Below are 12432 nucleotides of genomic sequence, written 5' to 3'. Positions count from 1 at the left end.
CGCAAGGACTCTAATATCCACCAGCTCCGTGATGTTGTTATGGAGGAGTGGAAGAGGACTCCAGTGGCAACCTGTGAAGCTCTGGTGAACTCCTTGCCAAAGAGGGTAAGGCAGTGCTGGAAAATAATGGTGGCCACACAAAATATTGACACTTTGGGCCCAATTTGGACATTTTCACTTAGGGGTGTACTCACTTTTGTGGCCAGCAGTTTACACATTAATGGCTATGTGTGGAGTTATTTTGAGGGGACAGCAAATTTACACTGTTATACAAGCTGTACACTCACTACTTTACATTGTATCAAAGTGTTATTTCTTCAGTGCTGTCACATGAAAAGATATAATAAAATATTTACAAAAATGTGAGGGGTGTACACACGTATGTGAGATACTGTATTTGAACATCCTGAAATGATACATTTCTGTAGGGTTGAAGAATAAACTGCATGGAAGCAATTAAAAATGAAAAAGCTGAAAATGTGCACAATGTAGCCTATAGGCTATGATAAACAAAAAGATTACGTCAGTGAACATGATCTTCTGTACAGAGGAACGTTCTTTTATGATGATGCTAGGTCCATATAGAATTGTTCATCATTTCCTCAGAATTGTTCCTCATCATTTAGTTATGAAGTTTCATGATGAAAAATCACATTCTTGTTGGAAATATGTTGGAAATAACGTATTAATGAGTTGAATGCACATGCATGACAAAGTCATAATTATGAGCAGGAAACTCCATAACTTTATTGAAACCCTTAGTTTCCCAGTTAGAAGTGTGCTGAATAAAAACAGCTGAAATCAGCCTAGCCTGGCTGGTTTAGAGGGCTTTTGACCACCAACCAGCTAAACGAGCCGAGACCAGCCAACCAACATAGACTGTTTCTTTTTTCCTCCAGCAGACAGTGAGAAAACATGTCAGACACAATGGATGCAGCATCTGTTTTGATGGTAAATTTGTATAAATTAATTAAATTATTTTTGTCATGTAGGCCTACAATAAAACTATTTAAAAATTGCATTAAAAATACGACTAGATACAGGCTATATATATATATATATATATATATATATATATATATATATATATATATATATATATATATATATAGTCATGGCCAAAAATATTGGCACCCTTGGTAAATATGATCAAATAAGGCTGTGAAAATTAATCTGCATTGTTAATCCTTTTGATCTTTTATTTAAAAAAATCTAACCTTTCATTGGATAATAAGAATTTAAAATGGGGGGAAATATCATTATGAAATAAATGTTTTTCTCAAGTACACGTTGACACAATTATTGGCACCCCTAGAAATTCTTTTGAGTAAAATATCTCTGAAGTATATTCCCAGTCATATTCACAATTTTGAGCACTTCAGGGTGATTATGAACATAAAATTATCCAGCCATGGCTGCCTGTTTCACAGAAATATAAATAGGAGGGAAAACAAAGCCCAAATTCCCTTAATCATCCATCACAATGAGAAAACCAAAGAATATATGCAGCAAAAGATAATTGAGCTTCACAAATTAGTGAAGTGGCTTTAAGAAAAGAGCTAGAACAGTGAAAATTCCCATTTCCACTATCAGGGCGATAATTAAGAATTTCCAATCAACATAAAATGTTACGAAACTGCCTGGAAGAGGATATGTGTCTATATCGTCCTAATGCACGGTGAGAAGGAGAGTTTGAGTGGCTAAAGACTCACACACAGCTGGACCACAGCTGGAGAATTGCAGAAAATAGTTGAGTCTCGGGGTCAGAAAACCTTAAAAAAAAATAAAATTGTAAAACAGCACTTACATCACCACATGTTGTTTGGGAGGGTTTCAAGAAAAATTCTCCTCGCTCATCCAAAAACAAACTCCAGCATATTCAGTTATCAGACATGACTGGAATTTCAAACTGAACTGGCTTCTATGGTCAGATGAAACTAAAAAATTAGCTTTTTAGCAGCAAACACTCATAAAAAGTACCCCATGTTTACAATGAAATATACTGCTGTATTTTTGATGTTGTGGGCCTATATTTCTTCTGGAGGTCCTGGACATCTTGTTTAGACGCATGGCATCATAGATTCGATCAAATACCAACAGATAAAAAATCAATAAGTGACTGACTCTGTTAGAAATCTTATAATGGACCATGTTTGGATCTTCCAACCGTACAATAATCCAAACACAAACCTCAAAAACAACACAAAAATTGGTCACTGAGCACAAAGCCAAGCTTCTGCTATGGCCATTCCAGTCCTCTGACCTGAACCCTAAATGAGTGGGGTGAACTGAAGAGAAACATGGAGCTGTGAATCTAAAGGGTCTGGAGTGATTGTGGATGAAGGAATGGTCTCTGATCTCTTGTCAGGTGTTCTCTAACCTCATCAGGCATTATAGGAGAAAATTTAGAGCTGTTAAACTGGCAAATGGAGGTTTCAAAAAGTATTGAATAAAGGGTGCCGTTAATTGTGGCCAATGTGTATTAGAGAAAAACATTTATTTCATAATGATATTTCCCTGCACTTTAAATTCTTATTATCCAATGAAAGGTTAGATTTTTGTGAATTTTTTAAATAAAAGATCAAAAGGATTAGCAATGCAGATTAATTTTCATAGCCTTCTTTGATCATATTTACCAAGGGTGCTGATATTTTTGGCCATCACTGTACATATACGTATATATATATATATATATATATATATATATATACTGTGTGTGTATATATATATATATATATGTGTGTGTGTGTGTGTGTGTATATATATATATATATATATATGATAGATAGATAGATAGATAGATATAGTAGGACAGAATAATATGATAATATGATTCAATTTACAGCTGCTTCATCAAATAAAATTAAAAAACATCAAAAAGAAAAGTACAGGCATCCACATTCTTTACTCATCATTTTGTGGAAGTAGTATTTATTTATTTATTTAAAAGATGCGGACGTCGCACCACAAAAAGTCATTTAGCCTACGAGTGTAAACTCTTCTTTATTAATCATTTAGTAGATGTAGAGTTAAAATCTTAAAAAAAAAAAATATATATATATATATACAGTGGGTACGGAAAGTATTCAGACCCCTTAAATTTTTCACTCTTTGTTATATTGCAGCCATTTGCTAAAATCATTTAAGTTCATTTTTTCCTCATTAATGTACACACAGCACCCCATATTGACAGAAAAACACAGAATTGTTGACATTTTTGCAGATTTATTAAAAAAGAAAAACTGAAATATCACATGGTCCTAAGTGTTCAGACCCTTTGCTCAGTATTTAGTAGAAGCACCCTTTGATCTAATACAGCCATGAGTCTTTTGGGAAAGATGCAACAAGTTTTTCACACCTGGATTTGGGGATCCTCTGCCATTCCTCCTTGCGGATCCTCTCCAGTTCTGTCAGGTTGGATGGTAAACATTGGTGGACAGTCATTTTTAGGTCTCTCCAGAGATGCTCAATTGGGTTTAAGTCAGGGCTCTGGCTGGGCCATTCAAGAACAGTCACGGAGTTGTTGTGAAGCCACTCCTTCGTTATTTTAGCTGTGTGCTTAGGGTCATTGTCTTGTTGGAAGGTAAACCTTCGGCCCAGTCTGAGGTCCTGAGCACTCTGGAGAAGGTTTTCGTCCAGGATATCCCTGTACTTGGCCGCATTCATCTTTCCCTCGATTGCAACCAGTCGTCCTGTCCCTGCAGCTGAAAAACACCCCCACAGCATGATGCTGCCACCACCATGCTTCACTGTTGGGACTTGGACAGGTGATGAGCAGTGCCTGGTTTTCTCCACACATACCGCTTAGAATTAAGGCCAAAAAGTTCTATCTTGGTCTCATCAGACCAGAGAATCTTATTCAGGTGTTTTTTAGCAAACTCCATGCGGGCTTTCATGTGTCTTGCACTGAGGAGAGGCTTCCGTCGGGCCACTCTGCCATAAATCCCCGACTGGTGGAGGGCTGCAGTGACGGTTGACTTTCTACAACTTTCTTCCATCTCCCGACTGCATCTCTGGAGCTCAGCCACAGTGATCTTTGGGTTCTTCTTTACCTCTCTCACCAAGGCTCTTCTCCCCCGATAGCTCAGTTTGGCCGGAGGGCCAGCTCTAGGAAGGCTTCTGGTCGTCCCAAACGTCTTCCATTTAAGGATTATGAAGGCCACTGTGCTCTTAGGAACCTTAAGTGCAGCAGAAATTTTTTTGTAACCTTGGCCAGATCTGTGCCTTGCCACAATTCTGTCTCTGAGCTCTTCAGGCAGTTCCTTTGACCTCATGATTCTCATTTGCTCTGACATGCACTGTGAGCTGTAAGGTCTTATATAGACAGGTGTGTGGCTTTCCTAATCAAGTCCAATCAGTATAATCAAACACAGCTGGACTCAAATGAAGGTGTAGAACCATCTCAAGGATGATCAGAAGAAATGGACAGCACCTGAGTTAAATATATGAGTGTCACAGCAAAGGGTCTGAATACTTAGGACCATGTGATATTTCAGTTTTTCTTTTTTAATAAATCTGCAAAAATGTCAACAATTCTGTGTTTTTCTGTCAATATGGGGTGCTGTGTGTACATTAATGAGGAAAAAAAATGAACTTAAATGATTTTAGCAAATGGCTGCAATATAACAAAGAGTGAAAAATTTAAGGGGGTCTGAATACTTTCCATACCCACTGTATATGTATTATATATAAAGTAAAAGCCATGCGACATTGCCATCTTGCTTCGACCTTTTCTGAAGTCACCTGTAATGCGTTAAGCAGGACTTGAACTCAACGTCAATCCGCTAATTGTCCGGCGCTATTTACATAGGCTATCTCTCGTATCACTCCGCGGACTTGTTCTTTTTCTGTTCGTTTCATACAAACCAAAGACTATAGAAAAGGGACATTGTACAAACGCTACTATCGACATTTTGCATCTAAGCTTTTACTTCGATTACAATTTTACTCTTCTGGTCAAAATACTACCTTATGCCTTGACTAAGAAATAAATCCCTGCGCTTTCACTTTATGTACATAATTTGGAAAGGGACAGATGGTGCAAAGCTCCACAGGCTGGTGAACATACTCTAGTTTGCTCAAATGGAAAAAGTGCTGGTCTCTTGGGACTGTGAATGAGAATTCAAGGAGATATCCACTTCTTGTTGCTCTCTCGCACGTGCCAACCTCCTCCCCCTGTCTCCAAAGTCTTTGGCACACTTCAATACATACTGTCTGAAGGAGGAACCGACAAAAGTGTACAGAACAGGATTTAGACAGCAGTGTGTCAGTGCCAGGCTCTCAGTGACCTGAGTAGCCCTGTCCAGCTCTTTACTAACCCCACAGTGAGTCACAAACGTGTACATGATGTCCATGGCCCTGCAGAACTTGACCACGTTGTAGGGCAGCTGTGTGACCACAAAGACTCCCACCATCACCAGCAGTACACGGATGGACCTCCACTTCCTCCATCTCCTTTCCTGAGGCAGCTTCAGTAGGGCTCGGCCTACACAGGTGTAGCAGAACAACATCACTAATAAAGGTAGCAAGAAGCCTATTACGACCTCCACCACTTCCAAACTAGCTTTAGCCTTGAGAGCCATGTCCGATGGATACATTGCGATGCAGCTTTTTTTATGAGGAAGCTCTCTGACAGTTGAAAACACCAAATCAGGGACGCCAAGGAAAAAAGCAATGGTCCAGACCACCAAACAGAGTTTTTTACAATGCTTCTTTTGAAAAGCACACGTAACGCCTGTGCTTCTGGCTCCTGGCGTCAAAGCCAAGTACTGATCCATGCTGATGTGGGCCAGCAGCATCATGCTGCAGGTGAAGTTGATGGTGTAGAGGGCAGATACGAGTTTACAGACGGTGACCCCCAGTTCCCAGCCGTGGATGGCATCGGCAGCCCAGAAGGGCAACGTTAGGAGCAGCAACAGGTCTGCCACAGCCAGGTGAAGTATAAATGTGTCAGTCAAAGTTTTCAGTTGCTTGCAGTATGCATACACCGCCACAACCAGAGCGTTGCCTGCTAAACCAATCACTAGAGATAACACAAAAACAGCTGGGAGGAAGATCCTCGCGAAGGCGCGCACGTCGCCCTTCTCACAGATGGTTTGATAGTCATTGTAGCTGAAGTTGGAGCTGTTGTTTTCGTACTCAGGGTAGTCGTAATAGTGTTCTTCTGAGGTCTCCATTCTTCTTCTAAAGCTCTGAAAAGAAAAACAATGGTTTGTTTGAAAGCGTTTAGATTTTTATATGCAAAGAGATATGGAAATGATCAAGCATTCTCAGATTTACAGATAAGGAGTTGATCTATTTTCATCCAAAAAAGCAGAGAGAAAGCAGATGGCTACCAGACAGGATGTTTTATTGCCACAGGCGTGTAACGGCAGCTTCATTCCGAACATTCCCTCTCTGCTTTTATCAAATGCCCTTTTCTATGCATGCTTAAAATCACAGATAAACCGAAAGCAGAGATGCATATCAGTTAAACATTGTAAATCCTTTCCAGATTTCCTGTGTAATCCAACACTGCTTAAACAAGTCATAAACTTTAAAGTTTCTCTTTAAACACTCCTTCTTCCAAAGAAGTGCAATGTTTTTTTTTTTCAAATAAATAAAAGTCACATGAATGCATTTCTATGATTTTTTTTATACATTCAAATCTCATTCCAGCAAAATGTTTTCACAAATCAAACAGCTTTGATATCATACTATAAATTATTTAAAGACTATAAATGAGTGTTATTTCAGTCAGGCATGAACCCAAACATGTTATTTTCAGTCATTTGGAGCATTATATATATAACATTAATCTGAAACGTTCCTTTATTTTCAAATAGCAAATATGCACATTTTAGTACAGTTCATGGCAGCTTATCTTAATGTTCGCATTAGATGTAATTGCATGAGTATACTGTTCAAGACTTATCTCCCAAACTCAGATCTGCAAATTCAGCAGCTAACATCTGGATCATATTAAACTTCTAACAAAAAAGAAAATAATCTTCTAAAACTGATAATACCATGCTTTTCTTACCTTGACAGACTCGGGGTTTTGCCTGAAGGCAGAGTAGAGTGTTTCTGTCTGCTCTTCCTGTGAGAACAAGAGTCTGTTTACTGTGACTCATGCATGCAGAGCTTTGCTCCCACACCTAAACATACTGTGAACGCATCTGTTCTTATATGTGGTTCCAGCAGAAATGTTTTTAGTGTCTTTTTTTAAAAGATTGTCAGAGATTGCATCACATAAATGTAATGCACAACAACAACATATTGATTTGATGCAAAGTTTCTTTGAGTAAGTATTTATTTATTTGTGCACACACTTTATTTTATCTAAAACTGGTTTATTTTATATTTCATTTTCTGGCTTGGTCTGTCTGGGTAATTAAGCTGCACACATAAAATTTTAGAAAAAAGTGCTGTTGACTTTGTTTGTAACATCTGCACTATTGTACATACCTGTGTAAGTGCAAATTGTTGCTTTTGTATGGTTGCTTGTGGTTACCTTTTGGGGCTCAGTGTGAAGGCCATGCTATTACACACTGGCCTTGTGTGATCTCATACAAAATGACTTTTTCCCCAGAACATTTTAGATTCTTAAATAACAAAGTGAAACGCGCAGGAAATAGTGTTATGTTGTTATCAAGTATTATGCAGATAAGGAAGAAGGGGTGTTGCCTTTCTATTTACTTTGGACAGCCAATGTGTTTTGACAAATTCCAGATACAAAACATAGGCCTACTATTTTGTATGCTTTTTCAGGCTAACATCTTTTCTGGCACATTAAACTGGCAGAACTACTCAAATACAACAGAGGAGTGATAGTTATGCAGTTTATATCCCACAGGATCTGTCAACACATACTTATGCTTGACAGTATCAACATGTCAATTACTTCACAAACAACGCTCTACAGCCAAAACTTTATAGAAAGCCATTCTCCATTTACAGTGTTTTCCACACAATAAAAGAGTGACATTTAAACACAAATGCTTTATTGTAATTAAGAGATGAAGATAAACAGATATCAAACATTTCGTTTTAACAGAAACCAAGCTGGGTTGATTTACCTCATCTCTTGGGTAAATATTGCCCCCTAGTGATGCGAATAAGAATTACACACTGATGAGAATTCAGTAAATACATTTTATTTTGCATAGAGATTACTACTTAACCAAAATATACTTGGAAAAGAAAAGCTGTAGAAATATAAATGATTATCACAAGCATAACCTGAGCCTGAAACACTCTTTATGAAACATGGTGATATATTCCTTTTTTCCTGATTCAGGGAACCTGTAAGGAGAGAACCCACAATAATGTCTGTTTAGTATCATTTTTTCCCTCATATTATGTAAATACATTGCAACATGTTACCTGGGAAGGAGCCTTGAACACATATAATGCTTAAATTTTTTCATTCGGCATCCCTCTTGACTTTGGCAGTCTGCTGAGGCCGCTTTAATTGAGGAAGGCAAATGATGAGTTCACAGTAAAGCAAGTCAGTCTATTTGTAATACGTTTAAATGGCACGCAGACAGGCTGATCAGAGAATAGCGAATACCGGTAAAACTCCAATGCTTGCTAAAAGGCTCTGACTTCCGGGACGCTTTTTCCGTTTGTTATTCCTGCTTTTTTCTTGTCTCTTGGTGCGGTGATAGATGTGTATCTGAGAAAAACAAATGATCAGTTCAGTGTAAAGCAAGTCAATATATTTTTAGAATATAAAAATCACATAACTTGTGAAGCGTGTGTTGATAATGGTCCATAACTCAACATTTTTCTCCATTTACAGTACATATAGCCTATATTTTATTTAATGAACTGACGGAGGACGGTGAATACCGTTGGATCTGCACTGTCTCCTAAAGGAGTGAGACCTCCTGGACGAGGCCGTTTTCTCTTAGTCTTCCTGTTCTCCTTCAGATCAATAAAAAAGATTGAAAACATTACATTTCTGGTGACACGTTTTACATGGCTATCTCTGAATTGTGGAACAATTATGAGGCAGAGCTGCAGATTATATTTTTGGCACATGAAATTTTTGTGTAGTTATTTGTGACAAGCAGGGCCACTGGCATTTTGATGGTTATCAAAGAGAAAGCTTAATTATGGTTTGATTATCATCCAAAACCCTTAGGGGGTTTATTACATTTTGAAAAAGCTGCAGCTGGAAAAATCATCTCAGAAGATTGCGCAAAGGCACACGTTATTAGATGTGTACTTACACTTGGTTGCACAACAGCTACAGTCTTTACTGGATTTTCCTTCTCTGTGGAGACTGTCTGTCGTCGTACTCTGTACATCTTGCAAAAGGATTGTTAAAATATAAATGACTCAAAGCAAAACTCTAAAACAAACATATAAACATATGAAAATCATACATAGATCCTTTATTCTGTTTAAGCACTAATACGACTTCCGAAATATCTGCAAAAGAATTTCAGTGATGCCTTGGACGTGCTGTGCATACCATTGAAATGATCTTGGGTCGAGTTGGGAGAGGACCATTAACAATATTGTTTATCTGTACAAAATATTCAAAATCCATGCCAAAAGAAAGATGCCTCTTAAATGCATTCTTACCTCAGTGTGACTGACCTCAATAAAAGTACTACCAGCGAAGTTTATCCCTCACCTCAAACTGATGAAGCTCTGGCTCATCAAAATGCAATGGATATTCCATGCTCTTGTCTTCTTCTTCTTCTCCATGAAGACTGGAGATGAGCAGGCTGAGACACAGCAGCCCTAGCTGCACGCTACTCCTCATCCTGCTGCTTTCTGCAGTCCAAGTGCACTTCATCTCTGCTTTATACTCACATTTAATCACTACCAGATGTCCAAAAAAGGGGCAGTAATGCATTTTCCCTGATGAAAACATTTTGAAACACGCTTGCAGGTTTGAACAACAAGCCTGCTTAGATATATAACGATTTACTGTCTAATACTTAGACACATGATGAATAATCATGAGTGATTTGCATGGCCGAGGGGCAAAAAGTGAGCCCAATGTTCAGTATCTCATAAGGCTCTTATTGTTATGTTTTGCCATTCAGCTTTCATTTTTGCTATTGATTTATAACTTTGTTTGCAGTAAAACAAATGAAAGCCATTGCATAATAAATTTTGTATTTTTTTTTTCCTGAAAACAAGTGAAAAGTGATCTTGAAAAAAAGAACATCTTTCTCTTTCACTTTGAGGATTGAGAAAGAGCAAGAGCGAAGAAAACTCAGGGTACTTTGACCTTTCTGTGCCATTGTTTCAAACCAGCTGACTAGATGCACATGTGACAAAGCTTAAGTCGAAAACTGTTAGAACATTTACTTGCCTTAAAGTGTAAATTTGCAGATCAGTGACATGAACACTGGTAGGACAAAAGATAATACTTAAAAAAAAAAAAAAAAAAAACGAAAACAGATAATGTTATTGCAATGATGGCCCACATGTTGTCTAAATACATGTGGTTCTGGGATTAGCACTAACCAAAACAGGATCATAACAAATCCCTGCTGAAACCAGACTAAGATGGTTTGCTGTCTGACTAGCTGACAAGTGACAACACAATCCTGCTTAAACTGGTTTTCACTTTGAATAACTGTGAAGATGAATTTTGATCTGTGTTTTACTATCTGGGTGGTCTCTAAATTGGTTATTTCTGTTGGTTGCTACCTGCATAACAACTTGTTGAGATGCTGAGAAAAAAAGTGATCTAAAAAGGCAGCAAAGAGTGCAAAATGGCAAGGCAGCATGTAACAGACAAAACAATTGAACTCTTGTTCTGTGAAAATCCTTTCCCTAGTTTGACCAGCCTATTAAAAATTGGTTGTAAATCTCTCATTATGCTATATTATCAGAGAATTTTGGATTCAGGTTTTTTTTTTTTTTTTTGACAACTTGTTTCCTTTCTATTAGCACAGGTTTTGTAGTCCTTTATGGAACTGATTGGTCATATTGAGCAGAGCTTATGCACCTCAGTTTTTGAGTTTATTATTATTATTATTATTATTATTTTTTATCACAACACAAAATTAGGGTTAAAAGGCTAATATAAATCAAGCAAAATAATGCATATCTAATATCTATCAAGCAATACGTAAATAAATTCTTGTTTTATGTCATCATTATTCTGTAGCCTATTTAAGCTAAAAGTTTAAAGTGTTTGAATGAATCCAAATCAGTGCTATCTCGTGACTGCATTTAATTTATTTATTTTCACAGCTATGCAGCTGTGGCTAAAACAACAGCAATGTTTAAATCTTACATGGGTCATTCCATCGAATGGGTGCCATTTGCTCTCCAAAAAATACAACTCTTCCAAAAAAATAAATAATAATAAAACCTTAATTTATATCTTTTTTAAAGACTGAATCTATTATTATACATATTTAACTATTCAAAATCTGTATCGGTCCATCTCAGGTAACTTTATTTAATTTTTTACACAATTATTAAGTGGAAGATGGATGCATTTTTCTCAGTCCTGTTACCAAAACTCTAATGTCTTTTAAAAAGCATGTTTTAAAGATATGTCAACAAATTCCTTCATTTCCCCCTCAGGCAGGTGTTAATTTTAAAGAAATTGTCGGTTTCATGGTCAAAAAACATTATTTTTATCATAAAAAGTCACTATTTATCTACACAAGGTGTATTTTTCTAAACTACACAAACCCATTTTTTTTTTTCATTTTAAAGGCGATTCAAACCTCAATCTTATAAATCTTCTATGATGCAATTTATTAAACTATAGGATAAATTATGGACCAAACTTAATTTACAAAATAGTGGTTTAACTTTATTTTTTTAAGAAAAAACTATTTAGTAACAGGAATGAAACTGGTAACAGGAAGGAATATCCATTACATTAGTATACAGGTTTGACTACACGTGAGGTATTAATGCCCGCACCGATAGAGTGAAGAGTGTTGAACATCAACTAGTGACCTGACCTCGCTGCTAAAAAAGGCAAAATCATGTTTCTATTTAAATCTATTGGTCTGCAGAGGTTTTTGTTAGGGTTATGTTTAGGGGTAGAGGACAGGTTATAAGATAAGATATAAATAACTAAAAAATAATGAATATTAAATTAAAATTAATATTAAAAATAATAAACTATTGTGGATATTGTTTTCTTATAGCGCAGCTCACACTTAAACACCATTCTATATATGAGTCTAATACACAATTGTCACAGGACAGAAATCATACACTTTCTGTCATACTTGCAGGAATATAATATAAAACAACAATGCAGGAATGTCTTTTAAAAAGCATGTTTAGGTTAGATGAGATAGGGTTTCTCTGGGCAAAAGCATTGTCTCAGTTTGGATAGAAGACCAAAACGCTGAGAAAAAGACACATTTTCAAATTTATCTAGATTAATATGGATGTAGCCTAATATTTACATTAATAAATCTGATGACACTACTCACTCCTGTTACTTTTACT

At 36.8% G+C, this 12432-nt stretch overlaps 2 protein-coding genes across 2 annotated transcripts; both read right to left on the bottom strand.

Moving 5' to 3' along the window:
• Positions 1–4550: 4550 nt before the first annotated feature.
• On the bottom strand, positions 4551–7127 carry ackr4a (atypical chemokine receptor 4a). The gene is made up of 2 exons (XM_058751639.1): positions 7022–7127; positions 4551–6191 (listed from the first exon to the last, which is right to left on the bottom strand). Exon 2 carries the CDS (start codon positions 6174–6176, stop codon positions 5079–5081), a length of 1098 nt encoding a protein of 365 aa, XP_058607622.1. The 5' UTR covers positions 6177–6191; positions 7022–7127; the 3' UTR covers positions 4551–5078.
• A 986-nt stretch (positions 7128–8113) lies between these two features.
• On the bottom strand, positions 8114–9805 carry si:ch211-106h4.12 (uncharacterized). Its single transcript, XM_058751647.1, has 6 exons — positions 9626–9805; positions 9216–9293; positions 8833–8907; positions 8552–8656; positions 8365–8446; positions 8114–8283 (listed from the first exon to the last, which is right to left on the bottom strand). The coding sequence occupies exons 1-5, from the start codon at positions 9788–9790 to the stop codon at positions 8405–8407; spliced, it is 465 nt and encodes a 154-aa protein (XP_058607630.1). The 5' UTR covers positions 9791–9805; the 3' UTR covers positions 8114–8283; positions 8365–8404.
• Between the last annotated feature and the right edge of the window lie 2627 nt (positions 9806–12432).

This window comes from Onychostoma macrolepis, chromosome 02 (genome assembly GCF_012432095.1).
Source record: "Onychostoma macrolepis isolate SWU-2019 chromosome 02, ASM1243209v1, whole genome shotgun sequence".
Classification (NCBI taxonomy): Eukaryota; Metazoa; Chordata; class Actinopteri; order Cypriniformes; family Cyprinidae; genus Onychostoma; species Onychostoma macrolepis.
The sequence above is the reverse complement of the archived record's forward strand: the minus strand, read 5'-3'. Positions and strand labels throughout refer to the sequence as shown.

Coding starts and splice junctions, on each gene's coding strand:
- si:ch211-106h4.12 (XM_058751647.1), bottom strand. CDS start 9,790: ATGAAGTGCACTTGGACTGCAGAAAGCAGCAGGATGAGGAGTAGCGTG. Junction 8,908..9,215: donor TAGCTGTTGTGCAACCAAGT/GTAAGTACACAT, acceptor ATTGATCTGAAG/GAGAACAGGAAGACTAAGAG. Junction 8,657..8,832: donor GAGACAGTGCAGATCCAACG/GTATTCACCGTC, acceptor TGTTTTTCTCAG/ATACACATCTATCACCGCAC.
- ackr4a (XM_058751639.1), bottom strand. CDS start 6,176: ATGGAGACCTCAGAAGAACACTATTACGACTACCCTGAGTACGAAAAC.